The sequence below is a fragment of the Lactuca serriola genome, chromosome 1 (assembly GCF_051521515.1).
Source record: "Lactuca serriola cultivar US96UC23 chromosome 1, Lser_US96UC23_V15, whole genome shotgun sequence".
Lineage (NCBI taxonomy): Eukaryota > Viridiplantae > Streptophyta > Magnoliopsida > Asterales > Asteraceae > Lactuca > Lactuca serriola.
Window position 1 is genome coordinate 157,563,880 of NC_136408.1, and position 20,228 is coordinate 157,584,107.

At 35.3% G+C, this 20,228-nt stretch overlaps 1 protein-coding gene across 4 annotated transcripts; it reads left to right on the forward strand.

Moving 5' to 3' along the window:
* Window positions 1-3,870: 3,870 nt before the first annotated feature.
* On the forward strand, window positions 3,871-10,344 carry LOC145100593 (disease resistance protein RUN1-like). 4 transcript variants are annotated; one of them, XM_079037803.1, is made up of 8 exons: window positions 3,871-4,030; window positions 4,870-5,536; window positions 6,108-7,239; window positions 7,333-7,656; window positions 7,734-8,654; window positions 8,742-9,405; window positions 9,512-9,577; window positions 10,168-10,344. In XM_079037803.1, the coding sequence occupies exons 2-7, from the start codon at window positions 5,004-5,006 to the stop codon at window positions 9,574-9,576; spliced, it is 3,639 nt and encodes a 1,212-aa protein (XP_078893929.1). In that variant the 5' UTR covers window positions 3,871-4,030; window positions 4,870-5,003; the 3' UTR covers window position 9,577; window positions 10,168-10,344. The 4 variants fall into 4 exon arrangements, with proteins under 4 accessions (XP_078893929.1, XP_078893946.1, XP_078893935.1 ...); XM_079037820.1 differs by having other exon boundaries at window positions 6,114-7,239; XM_079037809.1 differs by having other exon boundaries at window positions 4,879-5,536.
* The last annotated feature ends 9,884 nt before the right edge of the window (window positions 10,345-20,228 follow it).

Below are 20,228 nucleotides of genomic sequence, written 5' to 3' on the forward strand. Positions count from 1 at the left end.
CCAAGAGTCAAAGTCAAAGTCAACTTCCAGTTGAACCGACTCGCCGAGTTGTCCTGCCAACTCGCCGAGTCCCTATCCCTTTGTCTGACCATAGTCTAATCTCTACTCGTCGAGTTTGGCATCGACTCGACGATTTTTCCTTCTAAACTGATGTCCAAACGTCCTTCATCCTACTCGCCGAGTTGTATGAACAACTCGTCGAGTTCGTCTTCATCCGAAGAACCCTCTATGCTGAGACTCGCCGAGTTGTATGAACAACTAGCTGAGTCTGTTCTTGAGGAAAGAAGATTGCCTTGGACTCGCCGAGTCAGGTCTTTGACTCGCCGAGTTTCTTCATGGGTGAGTATGGCTTCCGAATCACTGAGTCACACCCCATGAATCACTACTCCACTCCGCAAACACGAAAAGGGGGAGAACTCGGGGACTCGCGACTCGACTCGCCGAGTCCGATGAACGACTCGCCGAGTCCTTCGCATGCAAACACTATATACTCGATTTTGCTCGAATCTAGCTCATGCCATACATAGATCTGGGTTTCTAGGGCCTGATTAACACGTAAAGTTTCCAACTTTACGTGTAAATAAACACCAATGACGGTTTTAGGGCTCAAAATGCACTGAAAGAGTAGATCTAGGGCTTTCATGCAATATGGCTCCATAAAGGCAATAGATTTGAGCTCCTGGAGCTAAATCAATCCTAGATCTAAGGGTTAATCAACTTATTTCAAACCCTAATTCGTGATCAAGCTTGGAAATGGCTCAAAGAGGACTTTAATGGAGCTATAAGGGACTATAAGCATGAAAACAGGGAGGAAACTGAGTTATACCTCAAGGAAATCACTGAGATAACAAAAGGATGCCTGGCCTCCTTCTTCTCTTCTTGATCTACTATTCTTTCTTCTCTAAATCTTCAAGAAACACACCAAAGCACTTCAATCTCACAAGGAATAAGGGTTTGAACGATGTTGGGAGCTCTGAGGGTGAAAGGGGCGAGGTTGGGGTGCATAAGGTTGGTTTAAATAGGGTGAAAACCCTTGAAATTTAGGGTTTCATTAGACAGCGGGGACTCACCGAGTCGCCAACTTAACGTGCTCCCAAACCCGTCTCCACTCGGCGAGTCGGGCCTACAACTCGCCGAGTCCAAGGCCATAAATGTAAAATACTTAGATAAATTTTACGTACCAGGAACCAGGTGCTACACGTTCATATGGTAGATTTCATAGTTTTAGGGTTTTTCCCTCATAATTTTATGAGATCTAGTGAGTATGAGGTCCTCTTTGGAATTATGACATCAGATCTGGACCATGAGAGGTCCCTAGAGTCATTATTTCCCATCTTTTTGCAAGCAAATAAGCAGTTGGAGACTAGGTTGCCATTTCTAGTGTTATTTCTCTATTTGAGGCTTGATATGGGTTGCATGCACGTAAAGGTTGCACCTTTACGTGACTTTCAAGTGTTTAAAGGTTAGATCTATGATTTGGTTAAGTAGATCTGACCTTAGTTGGTTGTTTGAGCGATTCCATGGAGGAAAATTGCCGAGTCCATATGTAGACTCGACGAGTCGGACCGGGTGGCCCTGGGGTCAGACTCCAGTGGTAACCCGGTGAGTTGAGGGGTGACTTAGTGAGTCGAGTGAGGCTTAGAAAGGGAAGAGTCTGTGGGGACGATGGGACTCGCCGAGTCATCGTATGCACTCGATGAGTCTGGTCAAAATAGACAGTTGACTTCTAGGGTTTGTCAACAAGTGGGCCTTTGGGCCTGTAGAGGGGTAGAATGGTCTTTTACCCTTCTAGGGATTTTTATGAGAGAATATCCAAGTTGGTGGAGAGACATTTATTTAGTGTAATTTATTATTGTGACTAGGCGGAGGCTAGGCCAGTATTTCTGAGTTCGAGATTTTACCGAGATTCCCGAGGTGAATCTTCTCACTATACATTACCTAGAGTGGTAATCAGAGTTATGTGACAGTGTATCTGGTATGCTATTTATGTGTTGTGGTTTTCTATGTGATATGTGATATGCATGATTCAGAGTTTATAGAGTTAGGACTAGTGGGTCCACAGAGTTATGGGACCAAGAGGGTCCTACAGAGATATTCGACCAGAGGGTCATCAGAGTTACAGCCTCGAGTGGCTGATATGTGTCTATGTGGTATTTTGGGGAACTCACTAAGCAATTATGCTTACAATGTTTTGTGTATGTGTTTTAGGTACCAGACTACCAGTGATGATCGCTGGAAGGCGCCAGCATGACCTGTACACACTCGCGGAGTTTTTGTTTATGTGATTTTGGGACATGTTTTTACTATGATGACAGTGGATACATTATGTTTAATATTATTTTATGAATGAAAGTATGTTTTCAAATGAAAAAAAAATGTTTTGAAAAATTCGGCGTTACATTTTGTTTTTTAGGGCTTCGGCATTTCAGCGTTGTTTTCTAATACTCTACATGATTTGTAAGATTTAAAGAGATTGTATTCATAAAAAGTTTTCTTTTTTATTACCCCACTAATTACTCATACAGCTATATGTTACTAAATTTAAAAATTCCCGAGATATTAGAAAATTTCTAAATTGTTTCATGTTGCCTCACAAACTCACAGGTGTCCATTTTGTGATTTCCACCGGTGTCCCTTTCAAATTTACCATATAATCTGTAAAGAGAATTAGATAACAAAGGGTGTCCATGGACACCCTTTAGTTCAACGTAGGTTCGCCTATGTTGATTTCATTGTTTTGTATTCGTTTAATTGGTTTTTTCAAGGAACAAAAAGGTTGCTAGAGTTGGAACTCGTGGCTCGAACATCCTATGAACTTGTAATTTTTTTTTGTCTTAGGCTAGTTTCTTGCTATACCTTAAGGCTTGTTTTTTTTAATCTTATGCCGTTCAAAAAAAATGATCTATTTCTTTCTCTTTCAAGAGATTAATGACTTTAATTCCACATACCAAACATAAACTTGTAACTGACCTTCTAATGCTAACACATTCCCCCATTAGCATTTATGTATGCCGCTAACCTCAAGCTAAAAGACTTGTTAATATTGATAGGATTACATTTGAAGTACCTTAGTATTCTAGTGGCTAAATTTAAATGCGACTTCCATGAAGCATGCATGAACTGGCTCAATGTTTGGATAACAAATGAGATTGGCTGAGTGATGTCAAATAAATGACTTTCCTACTTAACTTTTGATAACCAGTTAAAACATTAAAAGACTATCATTCACACCAAGTCCCTTGTTGCTAACGACAATGATAATAGGCTTATGCGGTGTTAACATGCTTACACCCAAGTCCATACTCATATAATTCTAACGCACATTTTTTTTACACATACAATCCATATATCAGTATTGATAATTTCAATACCTAGAAAGAACTTCAAAACACCTAAATATTTAATTTCTAAAATTTATTTTTACCTTATTTTTCCATAGGACTTCTAGATTAATATGATTACAAGAACTACAATAAAATAATCAACTTCAAGTAAAGTAGATAATGAGTAATTATTTATAATTTGACTAAAGCCAAAGTTGATTAAGAAAGATGTTAACTTCTTATTTCATTTTTTTAATGATCTACACGTTTTTATATTTCTATTTACCAGTCGTATAAAACTTGGGTGTTACATTAAAACTATAACACAAATGGTATTTTAGTCATTTCACATAGGCAGGGGACAAAAACCGCAACAACCTCCATGCTTAATGGGCCCCTTATAAATAAAAAGTTCTGACAGAAACTGCAATGTTTTAACAACCACAAGGACCATTTCTGTAACTTGCGATAAAAATACGATAACATTTTTTGTAAAAGAATAATTAAAAGAGGAAATATCATAAAAGCCCTTCTCCATAGCAAGGTAAAACATTCTCTCTCACCTCTCTCGCTATCTCCCTTTTCTATCTCGTTGACTTGCCGTTTACCAGCGTTGGTTCTGCAGTTTTCACTCGTCGTCCTTCTCGTCTCCATTTGATCTTCTGCAATTCTCGCTGTTTCAGGCCTCACCGTAGTTCTGTAGTCAGGTAAAGTCACATTCTTACAAGTTAGTTTCACATGTTGTTAGACAGTTACATCTTTTTAATCATAAACGACATCATGATCATTTGTTTGTTCATCAAAATGGGATTGTAATTTTGATTATTTTAGTTACTTTTTTCAGTTTTGTATTTTGGTTAGGATCGTACAGAGGCCATCATGTACTTCATTAATTATTCACAAACTTGATTCTCTACATATGATTCTTTTTGAACCAGAAGGATCGTATAGACTTTTGTGATTAAAAGCTCAGAAGTTGTGTAATTTGTTAGGTTCAAATTCATATTATATGGATAAACAAATTCAAATTTGAAAAGATTGTTCTTGCTAATATTGGGGATCTATAAACAACTATGTCAAGAAACTTATTCTTTCTTATATTTGGATCTTTTAATTGTTTGTTCATATCTATTGAAAGTTTGGAAATTGCCTATATGTTCTGCAGTTCCTTTCATATGATGTAATAATGGATATTTTAGTTGTTTCTAGAATGGTATTAGGGGTTTAGTTTAATTGAATACATTGGTTCGATAATTTCTTGCACCGAACTTAACTGGAAAAACAGGTTAATCAATTTAATTAACCGAGTAAATTTTTAAACAATTCTCATCTCAATATTATTATGATACTATATCAATACATAGCTGTATATATGCTGGTTATTTCTGAAATTTATTGAATTCACATGGAAAAGTTTGCAGGTGCATATGTATTGTTATTTAAACACTTAAAGTTTTAATTATGTAGAATATATCATTGTCGAGGTTTAAATTGTTTTGATGAGACTTAAGTTATATAAGTTAGTAATAATTTGGTTTTTTTGTAGAGTTTTTAGGTATGAGATCTTGAGATTGAGTCGCAATTGAGGAAAGTGTGGGATTCAAACGCTTCAGAACACAATACTTATTGAGATACACAAAGTCGTGGGAAGTGCGAAAGGTTGTCAACCCATAACTCATAATGGTTGAGCTCCATGAAATTTTAGAAGGATCTTCACCTTCTTCATCAACTCAAGCTCAAAGATATGACGTATTTTTAAGTTTCAGAGGTCTCGACACTCGTAATAGTTTCACTGCTTACCTTCATAAAGCTCTCATGGATGCCAATATCAATACCTTCTTGGATGATGAAGAGATTGAAACAGGGGAAGATCTGAAACCAGAATTGGAGAGTGCCATTAAAGCATCTAGAGCTTCTGTTATCATTTTGTCTAAGAATTATGCTAATTCAACATGGTGTCTTGATGAATTGGTGCTGATCCTTGAGCAACGTAAGACATCCAACCATATTGTTATCCCCATATTTTATCATGTTAAGCCCACACATGTCAGGAAGCAAGAAAGTAGCTTTGGAGAGGCAATGACTAAGCATAAACAGATGATGGAGGCAAAGACAAATGCAAATAAAAGAAGAAAATGGGCTCAAAAAATAGATCGATGGACTAAAGCACTTGTAGAAGTTGCTAATATAAAAGGGATGGACCTAAATGGCAGGTAATCATTTTCTTACTATGCATTCATATTCCTTTCAGTTTTGTTTGATTAACGCATGAATAGTCAATATCATCTCTCTATGTATTAGTTTCTTCATTGTCAATAAAAGATGCATTACTTTTATGTATTCTAACTGATTAAAGAAATGTAAAAAGTTGAATTTAATGTTTTCAACTATGTGATCTCGTAAATAATTTCATATAGATTAAACGTCAAGCTACTTTTCACACATTTTTATGCATTTATTATCTTATCATAATTAATTTATTTAGATAAACCACATTGATAGTTAAATTTGATGGTCGTTTAGAAACATCATGAAATTTGGTGGCCGATGAAAGTAATCTAGTATTACATTGGTGGCTCTAGTCTTATGTTACATAAAAATTATGACCTTGCACGTTGGATGCTTATATGGTTCAAATTGCAAATACGATATAATTTTGATGTGAAAAACTTAATTAACTGATAGCTTAGTATGATGTAATTATGATTTGGTTTGGATAACTAAATCTCCAATCTGGTATGCTAGTTTTTTTGGATTGTAATTTTTGTTCTTATTGAAATCAAGTTTCAGGCAAGAGATGGAATTTATTGAAGAAATTGTTACAGACATCTACCGTAGATTACACATATCCTCAAGGAGTCATCTACCTCAACTTTTTGGGATGGATTATTCTATTAAATTTGTCACTTCATGGTTGAAAGATACATCCTCACATACAGCAGATGTACTCACTATTTTGGGTATTGGTGGGATTGGGAAGACATCTTTAGCCAAATATGTCTATGGGTTATATTCTCATGAATTTGATACAAACAACATTATTGAAGATATTAGTAGGAGATGTGAAAAAACTGATGGGTTGCTTGCTTTACAAAAACAACTCTACAACGGCATTTCAAAACAAAGTCCGATTCATGTTCATGATTCTTCGGTATACACGTCCATGATAGAGAATGCACTAGTCTATAAAAAGATGTTTCTAGTTCTTGATGATATCAATAGTCTTGACCAGTTGGATGCATTACTTGGAAGCAAAGGTCTTCATCCAGGAAGCAAAATCATAATCACAACAAAGGATGCGTGGTTGACAGAGAGTTGTGTGCTATTCAAAACGAACGTTAAACCCAAGCATACAAATCATGTGCTTAAAGGCTTATATAAGACTGAATCACAAAAACTTTTGTGTTATCATGCATTCATGTGCAACGATCCCAAGGTAGGTTATGAACAGGTGTCAGAAAAGCTTGTGGAGTACTGTGAAGGGCATCCGATGGCTCTTCAACTTTTAGGCAAAAATCTACATAATCGAGACGTAGCTTATTGGGAGGGGTACATAGAAGAGTTAAAGAAAGAAAATGGTTCACCTATAAATAATGTATTGAGAATGAGCTTTGATACTTTGCCATTCAAAAATCATAAGGACTTGTTTAAGCATATTGCTTGCTTTTTCGTTGGAATGGATAGAGATGTTGCCGAAACAATTTTAAAGGCATGTGATATAGACACAAGATCTGGGATCACGGATCTTATTAACAGGTGCCTTGTTAGTATTGGATTGAATAACGAATTGATGATGCATCGGCTGGTTCAAGAAATGGGAAGGCTAGTAGTACGTGAAGAATCGCCTGATAAGCCATGGGAAAGAAGTCGATTATGGTGTCACGAGGACTCATTCAAAGTGATGAAACAAAAAAAGGTAAGAGGTCATATATACTTGTATAAAGCATTTGAATTTCTATATCCATGTCTATAACACTTTAAAATATTTTTGCATCCCCTTTCTTTTTAGGGTACGGAAAATGTTCTAGGCCTCGCCCTTGACATGAGAATGCTTGAGAAAGAGAAGTTACATGGATCACTTGAGTTAAAGACAGACGCATTGAGTAAGATGGATAGTCTAATGCTGCTACAACTTAATTATGTGCAAATAACTGGCTCTTACAAGAATTTTCCAAAAGAATTAAGATGGTTGTGTATGCATGGGTTCCCATTGAAATCTATACCTTCAAACTTACTGATGGAGAATTTGGTTGCTCTTGACATGTCTTATAGCAATATTGAATCATTTGGGAGTTGTTATAGCTATCCCCAACGACTTCATAAGAGGCTAAAGGTAAGTTATCTCCATTTATTACTCTTCTATGTTGAAGTGATAAAATTTATTACTACTCTTAACTTTTTTCAATTCAGCTATTGACTGGATGGTGGTCAAAAGACAAAAGGCTGCTTGGATCATTGAAGATTCTTAATTTAAGTTTCTGTGAACAACTTCATAGTCTTGGTGGGTTTGACCACCTCCCGAAACTTGAGAGGTTAATACTTAGAGGTTGCATTGGTTTGCTTGATGTTTGTGAATCAATTGAGCAATGTTTCGAACTTGTTCTCATTGACCTAAGCTACTGCAACAAGCTTGAAAAACTTCCAAGAAGTTTACACATGCTAAAGAAAGTTAAAACTCTTTTGCTGAATGGTTATTATCTAGGTGAATCTCAAATCAAGATTAGGGATATGGATTCATTGGGCATGCTCAAGGCTAACAACATTGGCATAAACACAATAACCTCTTCCTCCGTCATTCAGGAGGTTATACCAAGGGATTTAAAGCTTTTTGCAGTGGCTTTACCGAAATATTTAGTAAGCTTGTCACTCAAGAATAATAATTTGTCTACCGAATCCTTTCCCGTGGACTTCAGTTGCCTATCCATGTTAAAGGAATTATATTTAGATGGAAATCCTATCGTTTGCCTGCCTAATTGTGTTAGAAGCCTTCCTAGGCTTGAGACACTTAGTATGAAAGACTGTAATATGCTGACGACAGTTGAGCATCCTCCACATACACTAGCATGTATGAACCTCTCTTTTGATTCTAATAAGCCTTTGCTTCGAAGAGTTGTATTTGATCCAGAAATGTCCCCACTCATTTTCATAATAAACTGGAAGATGTTAACTTCTTCGTCATTTGAAATTCAAGGCTTGATCAAAAGCCAACCAATGTCAAATGTTTCCGAAAAGGTATTACGAAGTTTGGGCTGGAGTAAGCTAAACTTCCTTAATGCTAGGTTTGTGAAAACTGACGTTTTTTTTGGAGGATCGGAGGAATCTGAAATCCAGGTTTGGATCTACTTAACTATCTGTCAGTGTGAATATATATGCACATATAATTAATAGTGAATAAGTTAAGCTGGTTGTATTTGGCAGATGTATTATGAATTTGGCATATTCAGCATAATTTATGGACACGAAGAGATGCCAGATTGGATTATGGATAGAAGCACAGGGCCATCAACATCATTTACCATCCCATCATCTCCTAACAACCTCACAGGATTGAATTTCTGCTACATATTGACATCTCCATTTCCAGATGAGAGGTTTGGATTCGGAGATGATGTGTACCTTAGGTTGCCTGTGATCATAATTAATAATATAACTAAGAAACACACCTGGATATACGAACACAACATTGATAGTGTACTTTATGAGGGTGGAAAGTGTTTGATGTTTCTAAGCCATTGGATGTTTGGGATGAATGACATGGACTCTGGTGACCACATTACAGTTAGTGTGGTGGAGTTGGTAGGCGGTGCCTTCTTTAGTAGTACTGCGAGTAAGAAACCATGTCATTTTACAAAAGCGTGTGGGGTGAGTTTTGTGTATGATGATGGAGAAGAAAAAGAAGAAGAAGTAGAAGATGTGTTGGGTTATTACAAGTCATGGAATCACATCATTGGTGGAGATCTTACTGGATTTCAGTCAACAACAGGAGAATACATCCTAAGCAAACGGCGAATTCTGTTGCCTTACATTGATATGTTTCTTCTAAACTTTAATCAGTTCTGCGGAGAAGGCGCCCGCTTTAAAGGTAGAGGTCATTCTTATGTATTACCTTTTATCTAAAGCTGATAAAGTGATAATAACAAAATGATAATGTTTTGGTGTTAAATCTTTGATCTATTTCATTTCATTAGATGACCAAGTGCACTTCAAAGCTTTCTCTCAAAGAAGGTATGATGTACAGGAGGTTGGTCCTTAAGGTACTTTTATATTCCTTAAACCCTTTTCTCATTACATAAGTAAATTACACAAACAAACTGTCACAAACTTATTTCGAATATGTTTTCACAATGGAGGGAGTCATCTATAGTACTGGAATATTTAGAACAGGATTAAGTGAAATGCAATCCAACAATAGTAAGTCAGCAACACCTACTGCCACTCTCCTTCAATAGTACAAACAGCTGATATTTCAATTGTCCCTGGTATATCATTTTTACTTTTTTTCCCAATAAATCACTCCTTATCATCCTCCATGTGTTTTTCGTTTTCATATGACTGTAGACTAAAAGTTATTCCCATTAACTAGGTAGATAAGAAAAGGGTTAAATACAAGAAATAGCAATGTACTTCAATTATTTGTTTTTTATAGCATATTTTATTACAACATTGTGCTTTGAAAAATCTACCCCGTTATAGCATTGTCATCCAAATACAAGGCCGTTTTTACTGCAATATTTGAGTAGAGTTTTCAAAATACAGTGTGTTAGCAAGAAAAAAAAAAAAGTACAATGCTATAATTTGGTTAAAGCATTGGCTAATGGAAACATTGTGAACTTTTGTGTTGCAGTGCGATTTTTTCTGGATTTCTTGTATGTGCAAAACAGCAAAAGACATGTTTGCCCTTCTCATCTTGATAGTTGAAAATAGCCTTAGAATGCTTGTTCAGTCATGTTATGTATAATATAAATGCTGCCTCGGTGGCACTGTAAATGAATGAAGTTAAGGTCATCTGTTACACCCGTCACTAACCACTATAGTGGTGGATGGCACATCATTACCACACTCCCCGCAACTAACCATAGGATACCTACCGCTAAACACACAACTCCACCTCATTTTTTTTAAATTAAATTTAAATAAAAATACATAAAAATCATATAATTTTTTTTTAAATACTAGTTTTTCATTAATTTAAAATACCAAATTACATTCAATAAAAACTACATTAATTAAAATAAAAAATAAAAATAACGTGAAAAATAAAAATTATATTAATTAAAATAAAAAAAAATAAAAATAACATTAAAAATTAAAAACCTAAAAATACCAAACTTCTAATTTGTGTGTTTAAGCAAGGTTATTCCATTTTGGGAAATTCTTCAACTTTTGCCAAGCTTTGACGTGTCCAAAACGTTTATGATTTGTGTTCTCATATTGCTCCATGCCCACATTAACCGGATTGATATCGGCTTCGTGTATGTTGTTTATAACAAAGTTGTAGATTCCATTGAACTCAGAACATTTGGCCTTCATATCGCACCATTTCGAGCATATTTCATCAACATTTCGAATTGCACAACCCATTAAACCATGGAAAACACTTTCAACGTTTCTCCAAAAAGAACCAGAAGTTTGACCACTGTCTTTTTGCGAAACTGTCACCCATGTTTGTGCTAATTTCTCTTCTTCCTCTTCTGACCATTTCTTATTTTTGGGAGGCATGGTTTTTAAAGGATCAAACAACAAAAATATATGATGACGAAAGGGAGAAGAAATGTACGAAAAATAAGAAGATGAGTGGTAGTATTTATAGGTAAATATTGAAGAAGATAAGTAAATGGAAAATAGCCGTTGGGAAGCAGAAAGGAGGTCAAACGAGATTTAAGGCAAGAAATGAACTCATTGGCCGTTTAAAATCGTTGTCCGGAGCACGTAAGGCCACAACCACGACCCACCACAGACCACCGGGGTGTAGTGGCGGAGCTAGAAATTTTTATACACTACAAGAAACGGGGCCTATAGGGACGACATTTGTCGTCTCTATAGGTTAGAAAGTCGTCCCTATAGATGGCTGTGAGGACAAGTCGTCCCTATATGCCTTTGTCGCTATAGCCCCCGTCGCAATAGACAGCTTTTGTCATCGCTATAGATATCGTCGCCATATGTAGCTTTAAAGATGAGAAATCGTCGTTGTTCGTTCACAGTTGTCGTTCCTATTGTTGGACCTATAGAGACGACATGTCGTCACCATAGCTAGACCTATAGCAACGAAATGTCGTCCCCATAGCTAGACCTATAGCAACAACATGTCGTCCCCATAGATGTTGTACAAAATTCACATTCAGCTCCTGTTTTATGTTCATTTTTCCAGTTTTCTCAAACATATAAAAGCAAAAACACAAAATTTAACCACAAAACATTAAACTATCATACAATATCAAAACATTTGAATATTTATACAATTGTTTACCAAAACATACTACACAATCTAAAATTGTTTAAAAGTTTCATACAATTTGTTTACTTGCTTGCATCACCACCTTCACACCTGAAAATATACAATTGGGAGAAGTTCATGAATTGAAGAAACTTTTGCAAGTAAGATGAAACCGAAAGGACATAATAAACTTTTACAAATTCCCCATAATCTATTGTGCCACTGTTGTCCACATCAGCCTATGATAAAAGTAGAATATGCTTATAATAAACAAATAAATGGCTATTTCTATAACTTTCTTTATTGAGTGATTAAATACTAATCTTACTGCATCCATAAGGTCTCGAATCTTTGTATCCATTGACTTGAACATTTCCCTCAAACCTGCAATCTCTTCTTCTGACAAGCTTTCAGCTATTACCTGTCACCATACATACAATACAACACAAACCATTTGCCAAAATAGGTTAATGCATGAAATAGAAACAGTGCCCTTATCCCAAAAAAGAAAAGCAAGTAAACAGTTTCAGTTATGTACCCTTAAAGCCATCTTCTTTAACTTATTCATTGCTGGGAACTGCTTCAAACGAGAAAGAATAGCAGGATCAAGTGCTCTATCTGGAGCAACCCCATTTTCACATATCCATGGATGACCTGTTCTAATTACATCAATACATAAATACTTCCAATCTCACAAAAACATAACAGTAAACTGTTTTGTGTGTACTGGATTGGCCTTGGGACTAAGACTAATGTCAATGAGATATAAAAGGCAAAAATGCCCTTGTCACCCTCATCATTAGACATAGACCTAGTAAACATCATACATAGGACTTGAGGGGCTGTTAAGCAGTTTGAAGGTTGAGAGCATAACATCTTTTGTATAACAAAAACTCTAGTAAACTAAAACATTTGGATTGTGAAATAATGATAAGATAAAAGTGATGGGTTTTGGTCATAAGACATCCTATGTGCTCATACAAACCCTAAAGCTCGGATCTAGGTTTCTCTATTGTACATACTTTGAATCCAAGACTTTGAAACCTAATACTAGCATATGGAAATCAGAATTCACATGTAAATAGGTTTAAGAACATACCTTGATTGTTATATAGCAATAACAATCCAATTCCTCCTTGAATTGACCTTGGAAAGCACAGAGTCACAAGTGTCACTCCTCTAATGGCTTACAAACACCATAAGCAAGTGGAGAAGGTATATAGAGAGAGGAGGGAGGTTAGAATTCGTATTTGAGACTTCTTGGGAAGGGATACACGAATTCATAACCCTAGGGGTGTTTATATAGGTGTAAAGATAGGGTTTCAGTCATTATCCTTATCTAGTTGATTATCCATTAAGCAACCAATAAGATAATCCTTGAATCCTTATCATACTCAAATTCTAAGGCTTTCCAACCTTAAATTCGTTCACCATACTTATAAGATAATTCTTACCTTATTTTGTAACTATCACATAATTACAATTCAGCCCCTCTAGTTTAATTAATTACACTTGATCACAAAATTAATTCTTAATTAGTTATTGACCAATATTAATTAAACAAATATGATTTCTCCTTTAATATATTATTCTTATAACATATTAATAAATCATGTTATCCTCTCTCTCTTTATTCATTTCTCCAATCAAGTTGCTTTGGTGAAGGCAACCCAAAAGGACCATGCACCATCGGGTCAAGTACATACCAAAATAGTTATGGACTTAGACACTAATCCAACAGTCTCCCACTTGGATAAGTCTAACAACTATTCTGCGTATGACTTCGGATCCCGATCTGCAATCGTAGCTTTCCAAAGCCGCTGTCAACTCTGATCATATCAAATACGTGTGTCCTTAGATAAGGGATCATATATTCCTCCATTCTAGATATCATATGATATATGATTTCAAATCATTCTCTTTGTACTATATCTCGATTCCCGATTTATGACGACTGACTAATTGAACAAATCAAATTAGCCCTAGCCCGGCCGAGCATTTACGTTTGTCATCACTAAACCATCGAGGGGCCCAAAGATATCGCTTTTATCCTACTTTGGATAAAAGGAACGGATAAACTTTGATACAATGCTTGCTTGTACTCACGCACCGAATCACACACAACAATATGTTTTATAACACCAAGTTACTGGTGCGTTTACATATTATCAATGTGTAACCGATTTGCAAGATACAACTCACACATCTCGGTTTCAAGAATATAAGATGTTATCGTCTCACCAATCACTCGTGATACAATCCATGGAGTGATCCAAGTGAGCGTGGGTCTAATCCAATGCTCAAATCACATTCATAAGCACTCATGAACGTTGCAGCAAACATTTGCTTATGTCTAATACTTTTCTAGACATTCCACACACCAATTCACGACAGTCTTCACTCATACCTACTTCCAACATATGAACGACTGTGGCCCGTTTGAATAATTCGATTATTCTTAATAAACTCAATTATTCTGGAAGTCAAAACATGCAAATGTGAAACACAAGAATAATACTAATCCCATATGGCCTCAATCCTTTGAGTATAAATAAAACTCCTTTTATTTATCACCATATCGATTACTCATTATTTGTCGTTTCGGGTAATCAACTTCTTACTTGAATTCCAACACTTGTCCCATGCTCCTGGCATGCACACAATGTTTACCTATGGTTCTTACTTTGTGAAATAGATCACATTGAGCACATTTCCATTCCTTCTCATTTCACAACTCCAAATCCATTTTTCATAAGTTAAAGAATATCAAATTCTTGCTACTTATAAAACATGCTAGATTCTAACATTTTATGCAATGATCTCTTTTGTAATGTCACTGCCCCAAAGTCACAAAGACTATTGCCAATGATATTACAAAGTCTTCTATTGGAGATTGTTACAAGACAATTCCATAGATGTGATGTCTCTCACTCAAAGTACTTTCTTTGAACATCCTTTTGCATAGAAGTTTCTAATCTAGTCATAGATTTCTCAATATTCAATTCCCAATATGGACACACTTCCATATGTTCCATATGACAACTCATTCTTAATAGAATCTTATCTATTCATAATGATGTCGATATGGTCCATCCAATATGGAAACATTTCCATATTTTCCAATACTATACTTCCAACTACTCACAAGCGACCAATCCTTGTCGAACTTGGATTGTCCTTTGATAGTTGTTTAATTATTTTAGTCTAAACCGATTCTAGTCCTTTTTCCCTCTAAATGTGCTTGACATTCGGAAAAATTTTAGAATGGTCAAACATTAAAGCATTTGCAATCGATCCTATACCCGAAGCGTATGGGACACGACGCATAATGTTTTATTTGCTATGTTCTCAAAATTCGAATTGTGAAGAGGGATGCCGTAATCATAATCGAAATTTTAAGAACACACTTTGTACCTATGACTAAATTTATTAACATTTCTCAACCTAATCCTTTAGATTTGAAATGAAGCATAATATTCTCTCCCTTAATTATAGTAAAACAACCTTTCAACTCTTACAACTTTGCAAAGTATGACTCTTGTTTTCTATAATTAATATTGCTAACCTTGCAATACTTTCCTTAATAATCATACAATCATAACTTTTATGCTCTCACTATCTTGATGATTATTATAAAACATAACACTTATGCTCCCACTAGCTTCGACATGTATTCATAAACATCTTAACTTTCAGAAAAACAATGCTTATTGAATTTCTTAAGTTCATGTTTCTAATACTTCGTGCTTTGATAATCTTTTATCAATGTTTCTTGAACTTATACACATTTGCCTTCGATAGTTCATATGTGTGTCTAAACAATTAAGACTAATTGCCAAACCTCACAATTCAAATTATGGAAAGGGATGCCGTAACCATAATTGAATTCGAGAATGCAATTTTACAATCACTATCTTCTTAAAATCTGTCTTAGTGAAAGCATTTCCTCACAATCATTTTCATGAAGGAGGAAATCTTATGACACTTAGATTTGAGCGGTGTATGTGTTCTTATCCATGTGAATTTGTTAAAACTAAAGTTTACAACAAATTCAAACTCATATGGATCGAACTTTCTTAATCTCGATTTCTTGCCTTTATGGTAGCACAGCTGCCCACCATGTCTTCCAAGTAGTTAAGCAGCTCACCCTTTCCTATCAATGTACCTTTCATTGATTAAGGTGCTTTGCCTTTTATGCGTTCAAAATGAGAACTCATAGAACTCACATGCATAATTAACTTGATTGGATTGGCACAGAATCAAAATAATGTCAACACGATAGGTTGTAAACCTCAACTCGTGTGCTAGTGATGATCGATAAGGTTTATTTGATTTGTTCTTGAAACCTTTCAAGATCATTAAGACTCCCACTGACTCCTTGACATATACGATTCTTTTGTCAATAACCATTTCTTGACAAACAAATATTCAAGAGTTAGTGTAGCTTTTATCAAAACACTTCATAAATTGGTACTAGTTGGCCTTTGTCTTATTCAAGACATCACAACTTCCCACATTTGATGAATGTCATAAACCTTTAATACTTTTCACTCATTGTCACAATCTTAACTTTAAGACTTATTATTGGAACGAAGTATGATTGACTTATTGATTTAACCATTTCTTCAATTCTTGATTCCTCTTCTTAGACATACAATTGTACTAAGACTCACTTAGAGGATCAATTGAGATATGGTTTTTAATCACTAAGACATATCATAAAGCATAAAAGCTACTCTCCCTTCTTCTTAGAATGGAGAAACTTTTATCTTTCTGCCTGCTTGATTCTTCTTATTCGTTCTGCTATTGATCTAAACCCTTTAATCAATTCAGAATTACACTTAATCTTGTAAGTATAATCATATTTACTAATCCTTTTTAGTAAATCATGACAAATATCTTTGTTATTCTTATGGTGAACTTGATCAACACACAACTTTGTGTACTCGATCTCCTAGTCCTTCACTTGACACTTTGTCAACGAATTGGTCTAATTTCCAAATATGAATTTCTCATTCATCATGCAACCAAGTTGTCTGATTCCAAATTTCTATCCAATTGAAACTTTGGGCGATGAGAAACTCTCCCTATTTGGTAAATTCTTGACATTTCCATAACATAACTAAGAATCATATCCATTCGTTGTAGAAATATTCGAACATCAATTTCCATAACGATTTCATTGTAAGGAAATAAACAAATAAATAAATAAGTCAAACAAAATTTATTTTATTTATAAAAGCAGCGGAAAAAATTTGTCCTTACAATGCAAAATCCATTTCTAACAACTCTATCATAACTTTCTAAGCTCAAAATCTAATCTTCAAGTCCATGCGATCGAGATCCATCTCTTGTGATTAGATTCATCTTGCTCTCTTATCAAGCTTCCTTTCTTTTCACCGACCCTACAAAACACTCAAATGTAATCTTATTACATCATGTATTAAGAATCAATGAGTAGGAACTTAATGGAGTTAGATAGTGGATTTTTACCTAAAGCGCAGTCATACCTTTGACTCTCCCATCTCTTAGATCTCTTAGGTAATTAGGGCAACTTCGTCTCCAATGCCCCTTCTCTTGGCAATAAAAGCAAATTGACTCTTTTGGAACAACACATGGAACTACTTCAGACATCGCCTTTCTCTTATGATCAAACTTTTCGATCATTGCATGTCTTTCATTGCCATTGTCTATATCCATAGAGGTCTTGAAGGCAGATTCACCGATCAACTTTGCTTTTCTATTGCGCCAAACCATTGCTGATTCGGCAGCAATAAGCATATAGGTGAGATCTATAAGGGTCACGTTGTGGTTCGCCATACAGTACTCTCTTACGAACTCACTATATGAGTTGGGAAGTGACTGAAGAACCCAATCAACAGCCATCTCTTCACTAACAACGGATCCCATCATTCTTAGTCTATCAATGCGCGACTTCATCCCTAGGACGTGTGCACACACCGACTTTCCTTCTTTATGTTTACTTGCCAAAAGGGCTTGAGTGATATTGAACCTTTCAATTTTACAATCTTGTGGGTTAGGGAGAATAATTGGAGGAGGAGGAGGAAGTGAAGCATGATTTCTTGATCCTCGATCGAATCGTGGAATATCATCTTCATGTGGAATGCTTGTTCCACGGGATTTGGGAATACCATAGTTGTCGAACTTTGACATCTACAAAACGGGAGAAAACGAATTCAAGTTAGTTGATTGATTGAGTCCTTGGTAAATCACCCAAATGAAATTCCAAGGCTAGGACCCAACACAATATTCTACAACTCGGGAGAGGGATGCCGTAACCCTAATTGCAGAATATTTGAAGGTAAGTGAATGACGATTCACTAATTTCCACCATGAAAAACGAAAAAGAATTTTAAGTTTTAAATCTATGAAAACTCCTAGATTCTTTGAGATACATTGAACTTTCAATGGCATGTTTATATCTCGATATGCCCCTCTTGTTTGTGACTGGGATGCCGAGGATCACAAAGCGGGTGTGAATAACCATGCAAACTACATGGTGCCCTCACATGTTACAGTCACCTATTCGATGTGCCGGTAAACCACACACGCTCCACCGAACTATGACAAACATTGAGTCACCCTTTGCTACCTTTGCTTAGACCCATTTAGTGTGCCGGTTAACCACACACGCTCCACTAACGTCTTCGCAAGGGCACAAAGTGTAATTTCATGGAATTGCATCAATTCACTTTTGCCTAAGTAACTAAGATTGGGAATTTTGAAAAACATTTAGTTACTTTTATAATTCATTATACTTATAATGGAAGGTTTCGTCCTATCCTACCCGTTCGGCTAACGACTCTCCACTAGTCAAGAGTGCGGTGGGTAAGAGTGGATACCCATTCAATCGCCATTTTATAGGCAATTTCCTTAAACACCCCTTATAGACCAGCTTTGTGAATGAGGCCTACTAACGGTAAGACTGACTTTTAGTTATACATATATATAATGTTAGACTTTTAATGTTATATATAGTATAGGGTGTATTTTATAACTTTTAAAATACTTAGGTGGTCTAATTTAACAATTATACCCTTAATTCAAATTAAATTGTAAACCTAAACTTTTATGGATTTATTAAACCTCTTTTAATTATACACCTTAATTAATTAATAAAACCATAAGGGTGTATTTGAACTTTTTCAAAACTAGGCTAGGGTTTTAGAATTTAACATTCCTAATTAAACTTTTAATCAACTTTTTAAATTCCAAAACTTGAGGGCAAGTTTTGAAACCTTTTTCAAAACATTAGGGTTTCAACTATTTAAATTTCAAAACAACAAAACTTTTTGGGGTTCAAATTTTAAACTATAAAACCTAAAGGGCCTAATATGAAACTTTTCACAACAACAAGGATCAAATAACAAATAATTCAAATTAACATTTAATCACATAATTATCCATATTTGATGATTTCTTGCAAAACAATTTATCAATTTACTTAAAATAATTAATCAATTATCTTATAAGGAAACAATTATCTTATTAATTGATAAATATCTTCAATTAGATTAAAAATATAGTCAAATATATCATATAATCGGATTAATATTAATCTAACATGATAAGGTAATTATCCCAATGCAAAAACAGCAAGAAATCCCGAGATAAGCACTGTCTGACGAGTTGACTCGTCGAGTCAAGCCTGGACTCGTCGAGTCACCTTGGACTCGGCGAGTTCAGCTATGGACTCGGCGAGTCCAGCCTCCAAAATACCAAAAATCGAATTTTTCAGATATATCAAGCATTAATACAATAGAAACCAATCATGGCTCTGATACCACTGATGGGTTTTGGTCATAAGACATCCTATGTGCTCATACAAACCCTAAAGCTCGGATCTAGGTTTCTCTATTGTACATACTTTGAATCCAAGACTTTGAAACCTAATACTAGCATATGGAAATCAGAATTCACATGTAAATAGGTTTAAGAACATACCTTGATTGTTATATAGCAATAACAATCCAATTCCTCCTTGAATTGACCTTGGAAAGCACAGAGTCACAAGTGTCACTCCTCTAATGGCTTACAAACACCATAAGCAAGTGGAGAAGGTATATAGAGAGAGGAGGGAGGTTAGAATTCGTATTTGAGACTTCTTGGGAAGGGATACACGAATTCATAACCCTAGGGGTGTTTATATAGGTGTAAAGATAGGGTTTCAGTCATTATCCTTATCTAGTTGATTATCCATTAAGCAACCAATAAGATAATCCTTGAATCCTTATCATACTCAAATTCTAAGGCTTTCCAACCTTAAATTCGTTCACCATACTTATAAGATAATTCTTACCTTATTTTGTAACTATCACATAATTACAATTCAGCCCCTCTAGTTTAATTAATTACACTTGATCACAAAATTAATTCTTAATTAGTTATTGACCAATATTAATTAAACAAATATGATTTCTCCTTTAATATATTATTCTTATAACATATTA